The sequence below is a fragment of the Podarcis muralis genome, chromosome 15, assembly GCF_964188315.1.
Source record: "Podarcis muralis chromosome 15, rPodMur119.hap1.1, whole genome shotgun sequence".
Classification (NCBI taxonomy): domain Eukaryota; kingdom Metazoa; phylum Chordata; class Lepidosauria; order Squamata; family Lacertidae; genus Podarcis; species Podarcis muralis.
In genome coordinates, this window is record NC_135669.1 from 32,649,423 (window position 1) to 32,670,926 (window position 21,504).

The 21,504-nt window shown below is 47.0% G+C and overlaps 1 protein-coding gene across 5 annotated transcripts in view; it reads left to right on the forward strand.

The window, feature by feature from the left end:
- CAMKK1 (calcium/calmodulin dependent protein kinase kinase 1) overlaps positions 1-21,504 on the forward strand; it is a 99,641-nt gene that overhangs the window by 40,856 nt on the left and 37,281 nt on the right. For all 5 annotated transcript variants that reach the window (XM_077919442.1, XM_077919443.1, XM_028707682.2 and 2 more), the window contains exons 3-6: positions 7,772-7,819; positions 18,389-18,442; positions 20,972-21,023; positions 21,289-21,422. In XM_077919442.1, coding sequence (XP_077775568.1) covers positions 7,772-7,819; positions 18,389-18,442; positions 20,972-21,023; positions 21,289-21,422 — 288 coding nt within the window. The remainder of the gene's footprint in view (positions 1-7,771; positions 7,820-18,388; positions 18,443-20,971; positions 21,024-21,288; positions 21,423-21,504) is intronic.

The following is a 21,504-nucleotide window of genomic DNA, read 5'->3' on the forward strand; positions in this document are numbered from 1 at the left end:
TGCGGGAGGAATTGGTTTGTGTTGAAAGGGAAACCTACTTAATTCGCCCCTTTCTGAAGCAATATGTGAACTGAGACACAGCCATCCTTTGAAATTTGCACTTCTTTGAATTTTGAAATGAAATGCATTATATTAAGGGAAACTGCCTTGCAGAAATGTGTACATTAGGTAAAACACTGCATATTTATTAGCGTTAAATGGTGGATTGCATTATCTTCACTCCTTGGTCCTAAGTCCTGCCTTCCAGAGCAACAGTATCCAATAATACAATAATTTGGTGTCATCTGCAGATTTGATGAGCATCCCCTCAATTCCTTCATCCAGGTCATTTATAAAGACGTTGAACAACAACGGGCCCTGGACAGAACCCTGCGGTACCCCACTTGTCACTTTTTTCCAGGATAAAGAGGAACGATTAATGAGTACTTTTTGGGTTCAGTCAGTCAACCAGCTACAAATCCACCTAACAGTTACCTCATTCAACCCACATTTTACCAGCTTCCTTGCAAGAACATCATGGGGGACTTTGTCAAAGCCTTACTGAAATCAAGATACACTATGTCCACAGCATTTCCCTGATCCACCAAGTTTGTAATTCCATCAAAAAAAAGAAATCAGATTGCTCTGGCATGACTAATTTTTGAGAAACCCATGCTGGGTCTTCGTAATCACAGCATCCTTTTCTAAATGCTCACAGACCAACTGTTGAATTATCTGCTTAAGGACCTTCCCTGTTATCGATGTCAAGCTCTGTAGTTATCTGGGTCTTCCTTTCCCCCCTTTTTGAAGATGAGGACAACATTTGCTCGGCTCCATCTTCTACATGGCAGCTCTTCAGATATTTGAAGACCACTATCATGTCTCCCTTAATCTTTCCACCTACCAGCCAAACTTCAGGCCTGGAGATCAAATGTGGCCCTCCAGGCCTCTCTGTCAGGCCCTTGAGACCCTCTCCAAGCCACACCCCTCACCCTCCCATCTCTCACACCCTCCTTGAATGTTCTCCCCTGGCTGGGATGTGTCTTCCAACTCTAACTATGCCTCTTGCTTGTCTGGTGGGAGGCTAGAGAGGAGTGGGTGGGCATAGGTCAGGCATAGGCAAACTCGGCCCTCCAGATATTTCTGGGACTACAACTCCCATCATCCCTAGCTAACAGGCCCAGTGGTCAGGGATGGTGGGAGTTGTAGTCCCAAAACATCTGGAGGGCCGAGTTTGCTTATGCCTGGCTTAGGAACTAGCCTGCTGTACAGAGCTAATATTTGCATTCCTTGCTCCACCTACTTTTGCCTCTTGCCCCACCCACCCCTGGCACGCAACCCCCGAAAGGTTACCCAGACAGGAATGTGGCTCTCAGCAGGTGGACAAAGTGTTTACCCCACCCCGGGGGTTCCCCGGGCTTCAGGTCTCCCCCCCCAGCTTGACTCGGCAGCAGGAACTTATTTTTTCACGCCAAGTTTTTTCTTCTTTAAAGTTGCCACACTGTTGGCTCCGTGTGTACCTTTGGCGCCTGTCTTTGGGGAATTCTAGCAGCGGCTGGCTCATGATTATTTTATTAGCTGACGTGTGCCACATTTCCCAGCACGGCGCACACAAGAGCAGAATATGGGCACAGTTTGAAATTTTAATGCGGGCAAATGGTGGCAGGTGCCTGATTGTTGGCAGCTGTGCTAGGAAAAGCAATAGATAGATAGATACCGTATTTTTCGCACGATTGGACGCACCGGACCATAGGACGCACCTAGTTTTTTGGGGGGGAAATAAAGGAAAAAAATTTTCCCTTTATTTCCCCCCCAAAAGCAGGTCAGGGAAACCGAACCAGGTCAAGGAACAGCGGGATAGTGGCGCTGCGCCTCCCTGCTGTCCCCCGAGCTTGTGGGGCTGGCTGATGTCTGCCTAGCGCGCGGGGCGCTCTGCTTCAGGGCGCCCCACCCGCCGGGCGGCAGGCTGCTATCCGCAGCTTGGGGAGCCTTGCGGGGAACTGCTGCAGGGCTCCCCACGCTGCGGATGTATGCCTGGCGTGAGAGGCGCTCTGCTTCAGGGCGCCCCACCCGCCGGGCGGCAGGCTGCTATCCGCAGCGTGGGGAGCCTTGCGGGGAACTCCTGCAAGGCTCTCCACGCAGCGGATGTGTTCCCGAAGCGCCGGGCGCTCTGCTTTCAGGGCGCCTGACGCTCCGGGAAGCAGGCTGCTATCCGCAGCTTGGGGAGCCTTGCGGGGAACTGCTGCAGGGCTCCCCAAGCTGCGGGTGTATGCCTGGCGCGAGGGGCGCTCTGCTTCAGGGCGCCCCACCCGCCGGGCGGCAGGCTGCTATCTGCAGCGTGGGGAGCCTTGCGGGGAACTCCTGCAAGGGTCCCCACGCTGCGGATGTGTTCCCGAAGCACTGGGAGCTCTGCTTTCAGGGCGCCCGACGCTCCGGGAAGCAGGCTGCTATCCGCAGCGTGGGGAGCCTTGCGGGGAACTCCTGCAAGGCTCTCCACGCAGCGGATGTGTTCCCGAAGCGCCGGGCGCTCTGCTTTCAGGGCGCCTGACGCTCCGGGAAGCAGGCTGCTATCCGCAGCTTGGGGAGCCTTGCGGGGAACTGCTGCAAGGAGACCTTGCCGGCGGAGACCTTGCCGGCGCCCAGAAGCTTGGGGCGCGCTGAACTCCGCACGCCCCAAGCTGCTGGATTAGCGCAGTGGTCCGCTAGCCCTGGGAGAGCCGCGCGACGTCGCGGGGCTCTCCCAGGGCTAGCGGAGACCTTGCCGGCACCCAGAAGCTTGGGGCGCGCTGAACTCCGCACGCCCCAAGCTGCTGGATTAGCGCAGTGGTCCGCTAGCCCTGGGAGAGCCGCGCGACGTCGCGGGGCTCTCCCAGGGCTAGCGGAGACCTTGCCGGCACCCAGAAGCTTGGGGCGCGCTGAACTCCGCACGCCCCAAGCTGCTGGATTAGCGCAGTGGTCCGCTAGCCCTGGGAGAGCCGCGCGACGTCGCGGGGCTCTCCCAGGGCTAGCGGAGACCTTGCCGACACCCAGAAGCTTGGGGCGCGCTGAACTCCGCACGCCCCAAGCTGCTGGATTAGCGCAGTGGTCCGCTAGCCCTGGGAGAGCCGCGCGACGTCGCGGGGCTCTCCCAGGGCTAGCGGAGGCCTTGCCGGCACCCAGAAGCTTGGGGCGCGCTGAACTCCGCACGCCCCAAGCTGCTGGATTAGCGCAGTGGTCCGCTAGCCCTGGGAGAGCCGCGCGACGTCGCGGGGCTCTCCCAGGGCTAGCGGAGACCTTGCCGGCACCCAGAAGCTTGGGGCGCGCTGAACTCCGCACGCCCCAAGCTGCTGGATTAGCGCAGTGGTCCGCTAGCCCTGGGAGAGCCGCGCGACGTCGCGGGGCTCTCCCAGGGCTAGCGGAGACCTTGCCGGCACCCAGAAGCTTGGGGCGCGCTGAACTCCGCACGCCCCAAGCTGCTGGATTAGCGCAGTGGTCCGCTAGCCCTGGGAGAGCCGCGCGACGTCGCGGGGCTCTCCCAGGGCTAGCGGAGACGTTGCCGGCACCCAGAAGCTTGGGGCGCGCTGAGCTCCGCACGCCCCAAGCTTCGGGATTAATGCAGCGCTCCGCTAGCGGTGGGAGAGCTGGGTCTCCCACTGCTAGCGGATAGCTTCCTGAAGCCTGGAGAGCGAGAGGGGTCGGTGCGCACCGACCCCTCTCACTCTCCAGGCTTCAGCGAAAGCCTGCATTCGCTCCATAGGACGCACACACATTTTCCCTTGCTTTTTAGGAGGGAAAAAGTGCGTCCTATGGTGCGAAAAATACGGTAGATAGATAGATAGATAGATAGATAGGCCAAAGTGGCCTTCCTTGTGAGGGTGTTGGAGCCCCAGAGTACCAGCAGAAGGTCTCACAACACTGTTTTATTGCAGCATCAGCTTTTGAGGAGCAGAGGCCTCTCCATGTGATGCGTAGACAGACATATTTGTACAGTGCTGCAGCAGCAGGAAAGCATTTTTTAATATATATAAAGAAACGTACAAACAGTGGGGCCAAAAGGTCATGAAATCCGGTGGGATTTGTTGTAGTTCAGTTGCATTTCTACACGGAGTGCAAATACACACAAGATAAGAATAGATCGACCCATTCAAAATGACAGCTGCTGCAAATAAAGCTGTCTGTCGGGCTGCGCTGTGCAAAGTTGACATCGGAAATGGGGAAGAAACCCAGCAGCCAGGAATAAGCTGTGCCAGGTCATCACTGTGTCCTCACTGCCTCCTGTGGGAGTGAGTTCCATAGGTTAACAATGCACTGTGAGAAGAAGGTCATCCTTTTATCTGTCTGGAATCTTTCAACATTCAATGGATGACCTGGAGTTCTAGTGTTACTGGAGTCCATGTCGTACATACTTTTTAAAAGTTCTATCATTTCGCCACGTCTTTTCTCCAAAAAAATTCCCAAATTCTGCAGTCTTTCCTAGTAGGTGAGTCACTGCATTCCTTTGGTCATTTTGATGGCTCTTTTCTGAACCTTTTCCAACCCCTTTTTGGGGCGAGGTGACCAGAACGGCACAAAATATTCCAATTGCCTCCTCCCCTTCCACCGTCTTTCCTGTTTAGACACATTTTCGATAGGCAAGTTGTTCAGCGTGGCGTGGCATTTGCCCCACCCCAAGACGTCTTTCTCCCTGAGCCCCTTTCTGGTGACATTCAGATACATTGGAATACTTTCCGAAGCGACACCTTTCCCCTGGTGCAGGCTGCTTGGGGGTCATCCATCACTGTCAGAGGCAGCGTTATCCCTCACACTGTGGTTGCGAGTCATTACGCAAGTTACAGCCCTGGTAAAAACGAAGATGAAATCAATCACAGCTGTTTTGTTGGCTTATTCCCATTGGTGAAGATCCATGATGGATTGGTGACTGCCTGCTTGCTACACAACTGAGGCTGCACTCACGTCAACAGAGAAGGATTGCATCCTTAGACAGCAATGCATTTTAAGACCTTAGGCCTCGGGTTCAAATGCAGCCCTCCTACCCTCTTGTACCAGATGTCTGCGCCTCCATGGACAGCTGTGAGTCCAAAATGACTCCCAGGCTGTGCACCTGGTCCTTCAGGGGCACAGTTACCCCATTCAGGACCACGGAGTCCTTTACACCTGCCCGCCTCCTGTCCCCCCAAAACAGTACTTCTGTCTTGTCAGGATTCAACCTCAATCTGTTAGCCGCCATCCATCCTCCAACCGCCTCCAGACACTCACACAGGATCCAGGGCTGAGTTGTTAGAAAAATGGCCTTCTGTATTTACTCCTTAGTTGCCATGGGAACCAGGCCTTCACACCCTTCTTGAGTGTTTTCGTTTGGCTGGAATATGACCTTCAGCCCTGATGATGCGTCTTGCTTATCTTGATGGAAGATAGAGAGGGTCGTGTGATTATAAAAACTAGGCCAGTGTAGAAAGGTAAAAGTCCCATTCACTGCTCCACTCACTTTTGAATCTGGCTCCGCCCACCACTAGAATGTGGCCCCTGGAAGGTAGCCTTGGACAGAAATATGGCCCTCAGACTGGAAAAGTTTCCCCACTCGTGTTTTAAGGGGAGGATTGAATATATTTTCAGTGGACCAAAAGCTGAACGGCCAGCTGTATCATGTTCTGTTTTATTCAGTTTACAAGCTGCTTGCTTAAGATAAAACTATACTCTAGGTGACACAGACAAAATTAAAACATTGCACATTGAATTGTGCAATAAAATTCAATAAAAAACATAAATCAATTAAAAAAAAACCCTCCCTGGCAATAAAATCCAGCCATAAAATCCAGCATAGATAGATGCCGATTAAAGCCGCAGTTAAGAATCCAAGAAAACTCAGCTCAGCTGGAAAAACTAAAAAGAAGAAGAATCATTTGTCATCGACCTGCGGAGATGAAATTAAAAGAGCAATGATGTTTTTAAAGATAGAGAGGTGTTAAAAGGCTTGGGAGCACAATAAAAGGCCTTTGGCTGGGAAGGAAATGAAAAGGGACTCTCTCAGGATAGCATTTCACAGTGAGGGGCTTTGCAGAAAGGCCCTCTTCATCTTAACAGGCCTCAGTATTTCATTGTGTGGGGCACTTGGAGAAAAAACAAACATCCCAGGAAAAAGGCCATAGGTAAAAGACCTGATAAAAAAAGGAATATTTTTGCCTGGCACCTAAAGCTATGAAACGATGGCGCCAGGCGAGCTGCGCTGGGGAGAGCGTTCCACAAGCGAGGAGCCACCACTGAAAAGGCCCTGTTCTTGTGTTGCCACCCTCCAAGCGTCCCATGGAGGGGGGCACACAAAGAAGGGCCTCAGGTGATGATCGCAGGGCCTGGGTCAGTTCATACAGAGAGATGAAGTTCTTGAGGAGTGGGAACCCTGAGCCGCATAAACCTTTATGGGTCAGAACCAGCATTTTGAATTGGGCCCGGAAACCGATTGGTAGCCAGAGCAGTTGGGCCAGGACTGGTATTACACACTCAGAGGATTTTGCCCTGGTAAACAACCTGGCTGCCAAATTGTGCACCAGCTGCAGTTTACAAAAAAAGAAAAAGGAAACCATTATTTAAACATAGCATATTACTACAAATAAACGAACTACCAATAAACCCCAACCATGGAGGCAGAGCATAGCGTGACTTGTTGCCATCAACAGTCCTATCCTCCGTGAATTTGTCCAATCCTCTTTTAAAGCAATCCAAGTTGGTGACCACCCCCTGTCTCAAGTGGGAGGGAGTTCCATAGTTTAGATACGCACCGTGTGGCAAACACGGCCCTAGTAAGTGTGTTTAGGGTTTCCGCCTTCATCAGTGAGTCCATTGATCAGCTAAAATGCACCTGATGAATAGACCCAGATTATTTTGCCTCACGTATCCTCCGCTAACAAATCCCAACCCAGACTTAGATGGCTTGGTGTGTTATGCTGACTACAGCGTCTGGCAGAGGGCAGACTTTTCGTACAAAAATTGGCCGGAGGCGGCAGAAAACCTTCAGAGCGAGCTGCCTTCGGAGCCCGATCGCGTTTGACAGCCTCTCTGCATGGCAGCGCCTCCTCCCTTTTGAAACGGAAAGACTCGCCTCATGCTTCCAGCTGAGGGAAGCGGACCTAGCCGCTCACTCAGACGTGTGACTGAGGAGAAGTGACAGGCAGAGGGAACCTGGCTTGCCTCTGGGGGTGTACTTTTCCTGTCTGCGGATCACAAATACTAAGGGGGTATTCTTCCTCATCGCCTCACAATGAAGCTGGATTGCGGTGCTCAGATGCCATTATTAGCTTTCGCTGTTGTCGCTGAATTTGGGGCGAGGGAGGAATTCGGTTCAATTTGCATCAAAAGGCAAATCTTACCTAATTCACAGTATCCAAAACAGCTCGCAAATTGAAACACAGCCATCCCTTGACGTTTGAAAGTATCCAAATTTCTGAAACGCAGTTTCTTACCAACCAAGGTAATTGTGTGCCAAAATGCATCTGTTGAGACGTGCATTAAAATGCATGAGTTGGCGAAAAGGACATACAGAAGTGCATTGTATTACGGGAAACGTAACTTTCAGGGGAAATACGCTCTGCAGAATCAGGGATATTGGGCAAAAGCGCATCCGGGAATGTTTGCATTAGAAATTCTCACAAAAATGCTGATGGGTTTTCGTGATTTTTTAAAAAAAAAAAAGTCAGCTGATGTGGATGTGAGGAGAGCTAACTGGAAAAATGAGAAACTGACCAATTTGCCCATCTCAGCCTCTAAATGCAATCCTTTTGAACTAGCTACCCTAACTGAATCTCTATTTCTACCCCTCTAGGATTGTGTGCAGCTGAACCAATATAAGTTGAAAAGCGAAATAGGCAAGGTATGTGACCACAACTTTTCCTCAACTACTTCACCAGAAGCAGATTTTTGGGGTTCTGTGCAATTTTGTATATGTTTATTCAAAAACCTGTTGATTGTTATGTATATTTTGGTAATTTTATTATACCGTTTTTAAATATCTGTTTTTATTTTTTTTTTATAATAAATTTTTATTAGTTTTCCATAAATAAAGAATAAACAAAACAAAAACATAGACATAAACAAACAAAAACATGACTTCCCCATACCACCCCTTTCCTGCATTCTTGTTTCAAGATTTTTTAGCAACCCTCTGATCATAACTTAAATATATTTCATGTATTTAACTTCAGTTAATTATTAATACAACTGTAGTTCTTTATCTCTTATAACTCTGAGCCCCTAATTTTCCAAATTACAACAGTTTTTAAGATAAACTTTGAATTTGTTCCAGTCTTCATCCACCGCCTCTTTCCCCCGGTCTCGAATTCTGCCAGTCATCTCTGCCAGTCCCATATAGTCGATCACCTTCGTCTGCCCTTCTTCCAACGTGGGTAAATCTTGCGTCTTCCAATACTTTGCTAGAAGAATTCTTGCTGCTGTGGTGGCGTACATAAAAAATGTCCTATCCTTCTTTGGCACCATTTGGCCCACCATACCCAAGAGAAAGGCCTCTGGTTTTTTAACAAACGTTCTCTTCAGAACTTTTTTTATTTCATTATAGATCATTTCCCAGAAAGCCTTAATCTTCGGGCAGGTCCACCAAAGGTGATAGAAGGTTCCCTCCGTTTCACTACACTTCCAACACTTGTTATTGGGCAAATGATAGATCTTTGCTAACTTAGCAGGAGTCATGTACCACCTGTAGATCATTTTCATAATGTTTTCTTTTAAGGCATTGCATGCCGTAAATTTAACACCAGTGGTCCATAACTGCTCCCAGTCTGCAAATTCAATGTCATGCCCAATGTCCTGTGCCCATTTAATCATATTAGATTTCACCATTTCATCTTGAGTATTCCATTTCAACAGCAAGTTGTACATTCTTGACAAATTTTTAGTATTGGGTTCTAACAGTTCTGTTTCTAATTTTGACTTCTCCACCTGGAAGCCTTTCTTTCTGTCCTGTTTAAATACTTCATTTATCTGTCGATAATGTAACCAATCTCTCACCTTAAATTTCAGTTTCTCAAAACTCTGCAATTTTACATTTTCACCATCTTGTTCTATAATTTCACAATATTTAGGCCAATTAGAACCCATATTCAATTTTTTCACCTCTTTTGCTTCCATTGGTGACAACCACCTGGGGGTTTTACTTTCAAACAGGTCTTTATACTTAATCCAAACATTATACAGAGCTTTCCTCACCATATGGTTCTTAAAACCTTTATGCAATTTTACCTTGTCATACCATATATATGCATGCCAACCAAATCTGTTGTCAAATCCTTCAAGGTCCAAAATGTCTGTATTCTCGAGGAGCAGCCAATCTTTCAACCAGCAAAACGCTGCTGATTCATAGTAGAGTCTTAAGTCCGGCAGGGCAAAACCCCCTCTATCTTTCGCATCTGTTAATGTCTTAAATTTTATTCTTGGCTTTTTGCCCTGCCAAACAAATTTCGATATGTCTTTCTGCCACCTCTTGAAACAGTCCATCTTGTCTATTATTTGTAATGTCTGAAACAGAAATAACATTCTAGGCAATACATTCATTTTGATAACAGCAATTCTGCCTAACAAGGAAAGTTTCAGCCTTGACCATATGTCTAAATCTTTCTTAACTTCTGTCCAACATTTATCATAATTGTCTTTAAAAAGATTCACATTTTTCGATGTCAAATTCACCCCCAGGTACTTCACTTTTTTTGCTATCTCCAAACCTGTTTCATTCTGGAATGTCTCTTTTTCTTCATTTGTTAGGTTTTTTTCCAAAACTTTAGTTTTTTGTTTGTTCAGCTTAAATCCTGCAACTTGACCAAATATCTCGATCAGTTCTAAAACTCTTTTTGTGCTAGTGATTGGCTGTTGCAAAGTCAAAACTAGGTCATCTGCAAATGCCCTTAATTTATACTCTTTCACTCCGACCTGAATTCCTTTAACCAACTGGTCCTTTCTAATCATATTTAACAAAACCTCCAGAACCAGTATAAAAAGTAGGGGGGAAATAGGACATCCCTGTCGTGTTCCTTTCTCTATGGCTATCTCTTCCGTTACCACATTGTTCACAATTAGCTTTGCCTTCTGCTCAGAATAAATTGCACCTATACCATTTTCAAAACCTTGGCCTACCCCCATCCCTTGGAGATTCTTTTTCATAAAACTCCAACAAATATTGTCAAAGGCTTTCTCCGCGTCCACAAAAATCAAAGCCGCTTTTCTGTTAATGTTCATTTCCAACAGTTCCACAATGTCTATTATGTTCCTCACATTGTCAGACATGTGTCTACCCGGGAGAAAGCCAGATTGATCCTTATGAATCTCACCTGTCAATACTTTCTTCAGTCTTTTTGCTAAAATGTCTGCAAAAATTTTGTAATCCACATTTAATAATGATATCGGGCGGTAGTTCTTAACCTGGTTCTTTTCAGTCTCGGTCTTTGGTATAAGTGAGATAAAAGCCTCTTTCCACGTTTCAGGTGCCTTTTTCCCCTCCAATATTTCATTGCAAACTTCTTTTAGTGGTTGCACTAAACCTTCTCTCAAAGCTTTATAATATCTAGCCGTCAGTCCGTCTGGTCCTGGAGACTTTCCCAGTTGTGCCTTTTGAATGGCCTCCTCTATTTCCTGTTCTGTTATTTTCTCATTCAAAATCAACTTGCCCTGTTCTGGAATTTTCGGTAGTCCGTAATTTTTAAGAAATTCTTCTATTTCTTGTTCATTTACTGGCCCTTGTGTGTATAATTTCCTAAAAAAACTTTGGAAACAGTTACTTATCTCATTTGGCTTATGAACATTCTTTCCCTCTATCTCCAAGCAAGTAACTGTGTTCAATTTTTGTCTCTTTTTCAATTGCCATGCAAGGAGCTTCCCACACTTATCTGCAGACTCAAAAGTCCTTTGTCTCATTTGTTTAATTTTCCATTCTATCTCTTGATTTGTCAGTTCCATATATTGCGTCTGATAATATTTTATTTCTCTCAAAATTTCTTGAGACTTTGGTTTTGACCTCAGTTTCTTTTCTCCTTCCTTCATTTTTTCTAAAATTCTTTCTTTCCTTTCATTTTGCTTTTTCCTCTTGATTGAATTCTGTTGTATCAGGAAGCCTCTCATCACGGCTTTACTTGCGTCCCAAATTGTTCTTTTTTCCACATCTGTTCTCAAATTTATCTCGAAGTAATCTTTCAATGTCTTTAGGGCCTTTATACAGAATTGTTCATCTCTAAATAGGGAGTCATTCATTCTCCATCTAAAGGATCCAGTTGTTGTCATTTTCATTTCCATCTTTACGGCATTATGGTCGGAGCAGGTTTTTGGGCAGATTTCTACTTTTTTAATCTTTGTAGCCATCACACTAGATACCCAGATTTGGTCGATTCTCGTCCATGTCATTTTAGATTCCGAGAAAAAAGTTCCCTCTCTCTCGAGAGGATTCTTTGTTCTCCAGATATCAATCAAGTCCATATTTTCCGTCATCTCGAAGAAAGTCTTTGGTAATCTTCCTTCTTTAGATATTGTCTGTCTTTGTGCCTTGTCCATATTTGTAGAAACCACTCCATTCATGTCCCCCATCATTATTATTTTGCAGTCGAGATAATCTAGTAAGGTCTCATGCAACTTCTTAAAAAATTCTGCCTTCCCATCATTTGGTGCATATACTCCAATTATCAAATATTTTTCCCCCTGGATCTGTACTTCAATTGCCAGGTATCTTCCTTCTTCATCCTTAAATTTTAGCTTTGGGTCCAATTTTTCCTTTGCATAAATCACTACTCCTCTCTTTTTTACTTTATCGGAAGATATAAATTCTTGTCCCAGTCTTTTGTTCACCAACAATTTCCTGTGTGCTCTAGTTATGTGAGTTTCCTGTAGACATATCAGATCCAGTTGTTCCCTTTTCAAAATGTGGAAAACCTGTCGTTTTTTTCTGGGATGGTTCAAACCGTTGCAATTCCAGCTTAGAAGTTGCAGAGACATTTTGTTTGTTAGATGTTTGATCCTCCGACTGCTCCAAGTTTTTCTTCCTCTTCAGTTGGCAGTTGTGGTAGTCCAAATGATAGATTTGCAATGTCCGTTAGCCCTCCTCCTTCTGGTGTTAATCCTTGTCCTTCTCTTGCCGGATCCACCGTACCTTTCTGTAGGTCCTCTAGGTTTCTCTCCAAAAAGTACTCTTTCTCCTGTACTGTTCTTATTCTTACTTTCTTCCCTTTGTAGTTAAAGGACAACCCCTGTGGGAATTCCCACCTGAAGGGTATAAAGTTCTTCCTCAGCAAATTGGCAAGATCTCTATAAAAAGTCCTCACTTCCAAGATGTATTTAGGGATGTCCTTAAAGATTTGGACTTGAATGTTTCCAATCACCAAAGCTTTTTGATAATGAAGGTTCAGTATCTTGTCTCTTTCCTCTTTGGTTCTAAAGGTGATCAGACAATCCCTTGACTTCTTGCTTTGCTTTCTACCAAGTCTGAAAGCAGTTGTTATCCCCACTTCATCTTCCTCCAGATCTCCTTGCCAATTTTCCAGAATTGCCTCTGTGAGAAATTCCGCCAGATTGTCCTCTTCTTTCTCTGGAACCTGTCTAAATTTCAGATTTCGTTCTTTCCGTTGTAATTCCAGTAAGGAGAGGGCCGCTTCATGCTCGTTCACCTTTTTCTCAATCGGCACAAGTCTTTCCTGTGTCTCACCTGCGACAGATTTTGCACTCTCTGCAATTTTCCTTGTTTCTGAAGATTCCTGAATCAGTCTATTTATAGATTCTGTATTTGTTGCCACTGATGTGGTATTCAAATCCAATCTTGCTGTAAGTTCTGTCAATTTCTTTGAATTTTCTGCTGATTGCTTTGTTAAGGCCTCAAGGGATTGATTTATTTTAAGCAGTGCCTGTGTCATAGGTTCCATTGATGCTGCTGTCACACTGTCTGGTGCAGGCACTGTGTTGCCAGAGATTGAGCCTCTTTTCTTTTGTGTTAGTTTAGCTTTAGATCTGGTTCTTATCTCCTCTGCCGTGCCACTCATATCCCAAGGCCGTTCTCACAGGAAAAACTTGCAATGGAAAATCCCAGTATTAGTCAGTTACTTTACAATTTTTCCCTCTTAGCCCTCAAGAGGGAGCAGTTAAAAGTTTCCAAGTTAGAAACAACAAAGAGACAGAAAGCCGGATGTAGAAAGTCTCAAGTCCTCCATTAAAGTTGTAAAACTTTTTCTCCAATTTAAATTTGGTTAGTCCAATATCAGTAACAAAGTCCCATTTAAGTCTTAAATGTCTTAAAATTTTTCCACCATTTAAGGTATAGTCTATATCCACTTCAAAGTTGTTTTAAAGAACAGTTTTCCCGGTGTTAAGTCCTGGCAGGTCGTCCCGGGGATCAGAGCAGTGAAAAACTTTGTTTCCCTTTAAATTAAAAGTATCTTCACAAGACTGTCTTTTTTCCCCCTTCTCCTGCCAATCTGGAGGGGAGAGATACTTTTGACAGCTCAGGTTTGACAGTTCGCAACTAAGTTTCTAATAACTGCAGCGAGGTCTTTCGTTGCTTTAAATTCCTGCAGTCCGGGGGGGGCAGACTTCCTTATTTTTTGCCCTCCCGTTTTCAGCCAAATTTTCAATTTTTAAAGGTTCCTAATTTTTTTCCCTTCTTACTCACGGGAATCCAGTCCAGATTTTCTTTTCAGGAAGGAATCGGCGCTCTCCGCTAATGGCGACGCGGCTTCACTCCGCAGGCTGGGTAGCGACTCTCAGCACCGCGCTCACTCCCGATGCCGCTCCGGAGCCTTTAAAAAGGCTCTTTCACAGTACCGGGGGGCGCAAAGGTGCCCACCGAGTCTCCTTGCTCTCAGGCTTCCGCGCCTGAGATTTTAGGGGTCCCCCACTCGCCGTAGCGGGTAAGACCCGAACTTGCGGAGCAGTCCTTCTCCGGAGCTCGGAGGTAGGACCGCCATTAAGCGCTGGCACCGACCGGAAGTCCCTTAAATATCTGTTTTTAATCGCTTCTTCTAATGACCGTTTTATACTATTTTATGCTCCAAGTTCCTTCCATGCTATCTTGGAACTGTAGGTAGAATGCAAAATCCTGATGGCGACTCCTTTCACCCTTCCTTCCAGCTGAAGATGTATGAGCAATTATACTTCCAAGTCCTCTTAGCGTTATTCAGTTCATACGTAAATAATAAAGGATGGTTTCCATCATAAACCTTTTGCAAAATAGAGCTTCCCTCCTTTCCCCCCCTTTTTACACACTCAGTTCCATTTGGTGTTATACTCCATATTTATAATCCAATTTCTTCCATCCTCGCTTGTACAAATATAATTTGAACTAGCATTCAGAGGAGGGTTGCTGAAACATAAATGTAGAGAAGAAAACTTTAAATAAAGAAACCGTAGGCTCCCCTCCCCCCCCACGTCTTTTGCACCGAATGAAATCTTATCTCAAGTTCAAACCATAATGTCCTTGCAGTTGTTTCCCCCCGCATTTAGTGATCTCATCTTTTCTAGCACGCACCTGTAAAAGGTAAAGGTAAAGGTACCCCTGCCGGTACGGGCCAGTCTTGACAGACTCTAGGGTTGTGCGCTCATCTCACTCTATAGGCCGGGAGCCAGCGCTGTCCGCAGACACTTCCGGGTCACGTGGCCAGCGTGACAAAGCTGCTCTGGCGAGCCAGAGCCGCACACGGAAACGCCGTTTACCTTCCCGCTAGTAAGCAGTCCCTATTTATCTACTTGCACCCGGGGGTGCTTTCGAACTGCTAGGTTGGCAGGCACTGGGACCGAGCAACGGGAGCGCACCCCACCGCGGGGATTCGAACCGCCGACCATGCAATCGGCAAGTCCTAGGCGCTGAGGTTTTACCCGCAGCGCCACCCGCGTCCCCAGCACGCACCTGTAATTTAGTCCAATTAAGCTCTAATTAACAGGAGAACCTCTGCTTCTTAATGGCAGCGTTGGAGGGTTTTCGGCCGGTGAAGTGCTTTTGCACTCAGCACCTCCTTGCCCCCCCCCCCATTCCATGCTGGAGCGAGAGCCAGGTTTGAGACAAACTGCTAGTGAAGTGAAGTGAAGCCTGTCCCCCCCCCCCTCTGGTCCCTGGGGGGAATTTGCAAGGATAATTACCCTCGATCATCCTTGTTTTTTCTTCGCCAATGATCTCCTGATGTCGTGAGGGCTGCCTCCATTAAGGCAGAGTGGAACCGGAAGCCAACGTGGCATTTGATTGTGAGTTTTTGAGCCGCTGCTGATGTCTTGGAGCCCTGCCGTAATGCCAGCTCACTCTTAACAAATCTGATGGGGCTCGATGTGCCAAACAAGTGAGGTTGCAGGAATAAGGGGAAGGTGCTGTTGTTGACTGCACCGATCCAAGCCTCTTCCCGCTACAGGCAGCAGGTAAGCGGAGGAACGGCTGGTGTTCTTCTCCTGCCTGCCTTCGGGAATCCTGTGCCAGCCTCCTGCTACAGAGATAATGACTGTGTATATCGAAATTTGCACATGGCAGAGTTCCCAGCACTGCAGCACCTGGGCTCCGCGTGACGAGAATCAGAGATGTCCCCTTCCTCTGCCCTTCATGGAAAAGAACGTAAAGTCTGTGTTCCAACACATAAGTGTCCCTGGGAGGCAGCCCAACAGATAAGCATGTTCTGCAGGAACATGAGAACAGCCAGCCCTCATGCTGCCTTCCCAAAACTGGTGCTGGGCTTTTGGAAGGAGGCGCAAGGCCCTGGCAGGGTCCTAGAGCCCTCCCACCTCCTTCCCAAAGATGAGAAAGCGCTCACTAGGCTTTGGCAAGGAGCGTGGAGGACTCTAGGACCCTTTCGGAGCCCACACACCTCTTTCCCAAAGCCCAGCACCTCCTTACCTGACCTTGGGAAGTCAAGGGGTGGGAAGTCATGAAATGTTGCTGGAAAAAGGCATGTAGCCCTCAGCCCCCCCCCCCATGTTGGACCACGCTGGCCTGACGATTGAATTTTGGAAGTCTGTGGGAGGTGGCCCAGGGTGGGGAAGAGGGAATTGGCCAGATTAAAAATAACCCATCTCCCCATTCCACTGACAGAAGTTCTCTGCCTGATCAAAGAGCTTTCCATCCTCATGAATCTCTTTCAACCGATGAAAAGGTTTGCGTAGGTAGATCATCTGCCTTTGAACTCAGTTTAGCTCCTTCCATTTAAGCACCTTTATTTACATTTTTTTGGCATATCAAGAGAGGGGGGGAAAAAGAAACTAAAATCTTCTGGGCATTTGTAGATGGGGTCATCGCAGGAGCCCTGCCGGATCAGAGGATTGCTTGGTCCGACATCCTGTTTGTGACTGTTGTCACCATCTGCAGTGATCATGGAGCCCAGGAAAGTAAAATCTCTCACTGCCTCCATTTCTTCACCTCCTGGCAAATGGAAGGGGAAGAAATGGAGGCAGTGAGAGATTTTACTTTCTTCGGCTCCATGATCACTGCAGATGGTGACAGCAGCCACAAAATTAAAAGATGCCTGCTTCTTGGGAGGAAAGCAATGACAAACCTAGACAGCATCTTAAAAAGCAGAGACATCACCTTGCCAACAAAGGCCCGTATAGTTAAAGCTATGGTTTTCCCAGTAGTGGTGTATGGAAGTGAGAGCTGGACCATAAAGAAGGCTGATTGCCGAAGAATTGATGCTTTTGAATTATGGTGCTGGAGGAGACTCTTGAGAGTCCCATAGACTGCAAGAAGATCAAACCTATCCATTCTGAAGGAAAACAGCCCTGAGTGCTCACTGGAAGGACAGATCATGAAGCTGAGGCTCCAATATTTTGGCCACCTCATGAGAAGAGAAGACTCCCTGGAAAAGACCCTGATGTTCGGAAAGATGGAGGGCACAAGGAGAAGGGGACGACAGAGGACGAGATGGTTGGACAGTGTTCTCAAAGCTACCAGCATGAGTTTGACCAAACTGCGGGAGGCAGTTGAAGACAGGAGTGCCTGGTGTGCTCTGGTCCATGGGGTCACGAAGAGTCGGACACGACTAAACGACTAAACAACAACAATTTACATTTTTTTGGCATATCAAGAGAGAAGTTGTTTTTTTTTAAAAAAAGAAACTAAAATCTTCTGGGCATTTGTAGATGGGGCATCACAGGAGCCCTGCCGGATCGGAGCAAAGGACCGCTTGTCCAACATCCTGTTTCCAACAGGAAGTGGTCAGATGGCAGGACAGAAGCAGGGAAAGGGGCATGGCTCAGTGGCAGGACACCTGCTTCGCATGCAGAAGGCCCCGGGTTTGTTCTGCAGCATCTCCAGGTAGGGCTGAGAGAGACACCTGAGCCTGAAACCCTGGAGAGCTGCTGCCGGTCAGTGTATGCAGTGCTGAGCTAGGAGGAGGACCAGCGGTCTTGACTCAGTTTATAAGGCAGACTTGGGTTGGGGAACAGCATCCGGCCAGCGGGCTGCATCCTTACTCCCCTAACCTGATGACAGGTGGGCAAGACACCTGTCTGCAACCTGATGTCACAATGATGTCAGGTGACTGAGACCTGTCAAAGTCCAAGGGAAGTAACTGACAACTGCCAATCAGCAGTTACAGCAGCCACCTTTGAAGATGTGCTTTCGGCGCCGTTCAGCACTGGGAGTTGCACCTTCAAAGGGACTCTCTATAGCCGCCGACCAGCTGATTAATGTTTAGTGGAAGCCCTTTTGAAGTACTCAAAACGAAACATATTTCCCCCTGCAGAGAAGGAGGTTTGTATTCAGAGCATTTAGAAAGGGAGCTTTTCTTTCTTTTTTTCATTTCCAAGTAAGCAGCATTTTTAGTGCAAACTCTTTCCCCCAGAACGAAAATATGCTCCATTTTTTCAAGGCGGCATTTTTCTTGTTTTGTTTTCCCCCTGCTGCTGAGAAAGCAGCTTGGATTTAAAGCACTGCAGGAAGTGTTTGAATCCAAACTGAATCCTCCAACCATTTGTTCATACTTCCAGAACTTACACTTGGACCCTCTGTGCTTCAAAACCCCACTCTTCTCTTAATTTTTGGGGTGCAGCTCGCCCAATGAAAAGCGTGCAAAGCAACATGAGAAAACTGCGTTTTGGGGAAACAGCTTACAGAAAATAGATACGTTAGGCAAAAAGGTGTAAAGAACTGTGTATTAATGCACGAAAGGTACATACAAATCTGCAAGAGGTTGCAGGAGCTCTCATGTCATCCTCCCATTGATCAAAGGAAGCCACATTTTTGTCCTTCCAGTGTTTCAATATTAATCTTTTTGCAGATGTCTAGGCCCAGAGAATCCATTTACGTTGTCCATTTGTCAAGCCCCATATATTAGGTATAAGAGGATGTTCTGGAATTTGCAACTCTTCCCTCACAATAGTTTTCATACATCCTAGTATTTCTTTCCAAAAAATTTGCTAACGTCGAACATACGTTTCAACGAGCCATTCTCTAGTCTGAACTGACATTGTCTGTGCATTTATTTCTTAGGGCTCCTATGGCGTCGTGAAGCTGGCCTACAACGAAAGTGACGACCAATATTATGTAAGTTCCTCCCCTGCTCCCTGCCGTTCCCTATGCAAGTGGCTGGATATTCCCTCCAATCAAATTTGACCTCTCAGGGGAGCCTATTTTCACATAGCCCTTGTTTGTTTGTTGCATTTATACCTCACCTTTTCCTCCAAGGAGCTCAAGTTGGCGTACATGGCTTTCCGCCTCCTCATTTACCCCCCCCCCCCCAACAACCCTGCGAAGTAGGTTAGGCCAAGAGGCAGTGACTGGCCCACAATCAGTGAGCTTCATTTTTGGGTGAGGGATTTGAACTCAGGTCTCTCCCAGGTCTTAGTCCAACACTCTAACTACTGCACTGCTACAGGCTCTTGCCTGTCTGTGTTTGGTTGAGTTCACTTGCCTTGAGAAGGGACTCTCCGTTCCACCACAAAAGAACCCACTTTGTCCAGGAACAGAGCCTCTTCGGTGGGCTTCATCCTAGAGACAGAGGAGGCCAGCTCAGATTGCAGGAATTCTCCCCAATAATTCTGGGAGCTGGAGTCTGTTAAGGGTGCTGAGGGTTTGTAAGGAGATCCCTATTCCCGCCCCCTCGCCCTCTGAGTTGCAGTTGGAGGCAGCAATGCTTCTGAATACCAATTGCTGAAAGCCACAAGATGGGAGAGTCGCTCTTGTGCCCGAATCCTGCTTGCTGGTTTCCCACAGGCTCACCTCTGTGAGAGCAGGAGGCTGGTCTAGATGGGCCTTGGGCCTGATCCAACAGGCTCTTCTTATGTTCTTTAATCCCAGAGTACAGTGGTACCTCAGGTTACAGACGCTTCGGGTTGCAGACGCTTCAGGTTACAGACTCCGCTAACCCGGAAGTTGTACCTTGGGTTAAGAACTTTGCTTCAGGATGAGAACAGAAATTGCTCAGAGGCGGCAGCGGGAGGCCCCATTAGCTAAAGTGGTGCTTTAGGTTAAGAACAGTTTCATGTGAAGAACAGACCTCCAGAACGAATTAAGTCCTTAACCCGAGGTACCACTGTAGTGCAACAAACCAATCCCTCTTCCCAGGGAACTCTGGGAATTGTAGTTTTGGGAGGGGAATAAGGGCCTCTTAACAACTCAACACCCTTAACCGACTCCAGCTCCCAGAATTCTTTGGGGGAAGCCATGACTGTTTAGAGGGGGTATCACTCGGGATGACATGAATGTGGCCTAAGTCGAAAAAAGGAAGTTGGACGAACCCTGCACAGATCGCGGACAGCACCACTCCTCATTCAAACATCTTGGAAGGTGTTTCTGTTAGCCGGCTCACCAAGTAAACTTCCTCATTCACAGAGCCATCCAGATTCCCTGAGGCCACTGAGGAAGAAAGCAAAAGAAAATGGCACCTGGGAGGGAAGGGGGAACCCATAAGAGAAACTGCTCCAAATTGCATAATGAGCTAATGGCCAGTTAGCTCCCCGGCATGCTATTTGATTGACAGGCAGCTTTTCATACCACAAGAGATTACATGTTCCATGTATCTCCGCTTTGCAGAACAACGTTCACACTGATAGCGCTTTGATGAGAGCTGTCAAGTGGGCAATGGAAATATTTCACGCAAAGGCAATGCACCACCAATTACCTGGGACCCTTTTAAAATTCTGACAATTGGAAACAATCCAGATGCTCTCTTTCTGTCTCACTCGCACAAACACACACACAAGCAATATGCTGAATTTTTTCACCGTCGCCTATCCATGTCCTTTCCCCCCCTTCAAGGTGGTTACAGCAGAGAAGAGGGAGCGTTGCTCTGGTGCCTTCTGCCTTTCGATCTTACCTTTAAAGCATATGTCCAGATTTTAAGGCTGAGATTACTGTGGTGACAGCGTCAGGCTACTAGGACCTGGAAAACACCAGGGTTCAAATCCCTTCTTAGCCATGCAGCTCACTGGGTGACTGTTCACAGACTTTCTTGGCCTAACGCACTACACAGGTTTGTTGTGAGGATAGGAAAGGGGAGGAAGAGGACCACGTAAACCCCCTTTGAGCTCTCTGGAGGAAAAGTGGGGTCCGAATGAAATAAATAGATAAATTGGAATTGCATATATCAGGCTAGATTGCTTGCAAAAGAAGTATGTTAAGAGGAGCATGCATGAATGTGTGTGCAAACATTCATACGGATAGCTCAGTTGGTAAGAGCACAAGACTTTTAATCTCGGGGTCAAGGGTTCGAGATCCACCTTGGGCAAAAAAGCTCCTGCATTGCAGCGGGTTGGAGTAGATGACCTTCGTGGTCTCTTCCAGCTCTACAGTTCTGTGATTCTATAGCTTCGTTGTTTTTCAAATGTAAACTGTGGAGGGAAAAGAGAAATCGAGAGACCACAACTGGCAGATTTGTCGCTCCTTCCTCTTTTGTTGTTTACCCTCCTTTCACCCTATAGTCCCAGGGAAGCTGACCACAATTAAAACACAGTATTGAAAAACAGTTTAAAACAAACTAAGAAATAGAATGGGTCCTACTTACTGCTCCAAATTACTACTTACTTGACTTTTTATAATACACGTCTCCTCCCCACCCCTTCTGTTTCACTACAGGCCATGAAAGTCCTCTCCAAAAAGAAGCTCTTGAAACAGTATGGATTTCCACGTAAGTATCTGTGCCTTTTTACGGCTTAGGGAGCTTATCTGAAGGTAGGGCAGGCACACACTTCCGCCTAGGCAAACAAGGAGCATTCTGGGAGTTCAAGGACATATTCCAGCCAGGCAAAAACTCTCAAGGAAGGTGCAAAACTGGGCCAATATGGGACGATACTTAGTTTGGGAGGACAACAACTTTATGAGCATACAAGGAGACAAGGAAAACTACTCCTAACTAAAGTGTGAACTGGTGTGTCTTCTTCCTTTGGGTAAAGGTCGGCCCCCGCCTCGAGGGTCGAAAGCTGCTGCCGGGGGACAGGCAAAGCCCATGGCGCCCCTTGAGCGGATCTATCAGGAAATAGCCATCTTAAAGAAACTGGACCATATCAACGTTGTCAAGCTGATTGAGGTTTGTTTGTTTCTGTTGTGTGTCTGAAGGTAAAGGGACCCCTGACCATTAGGTCCAGCCGCCGCCGACTCTGGGGTTGCAC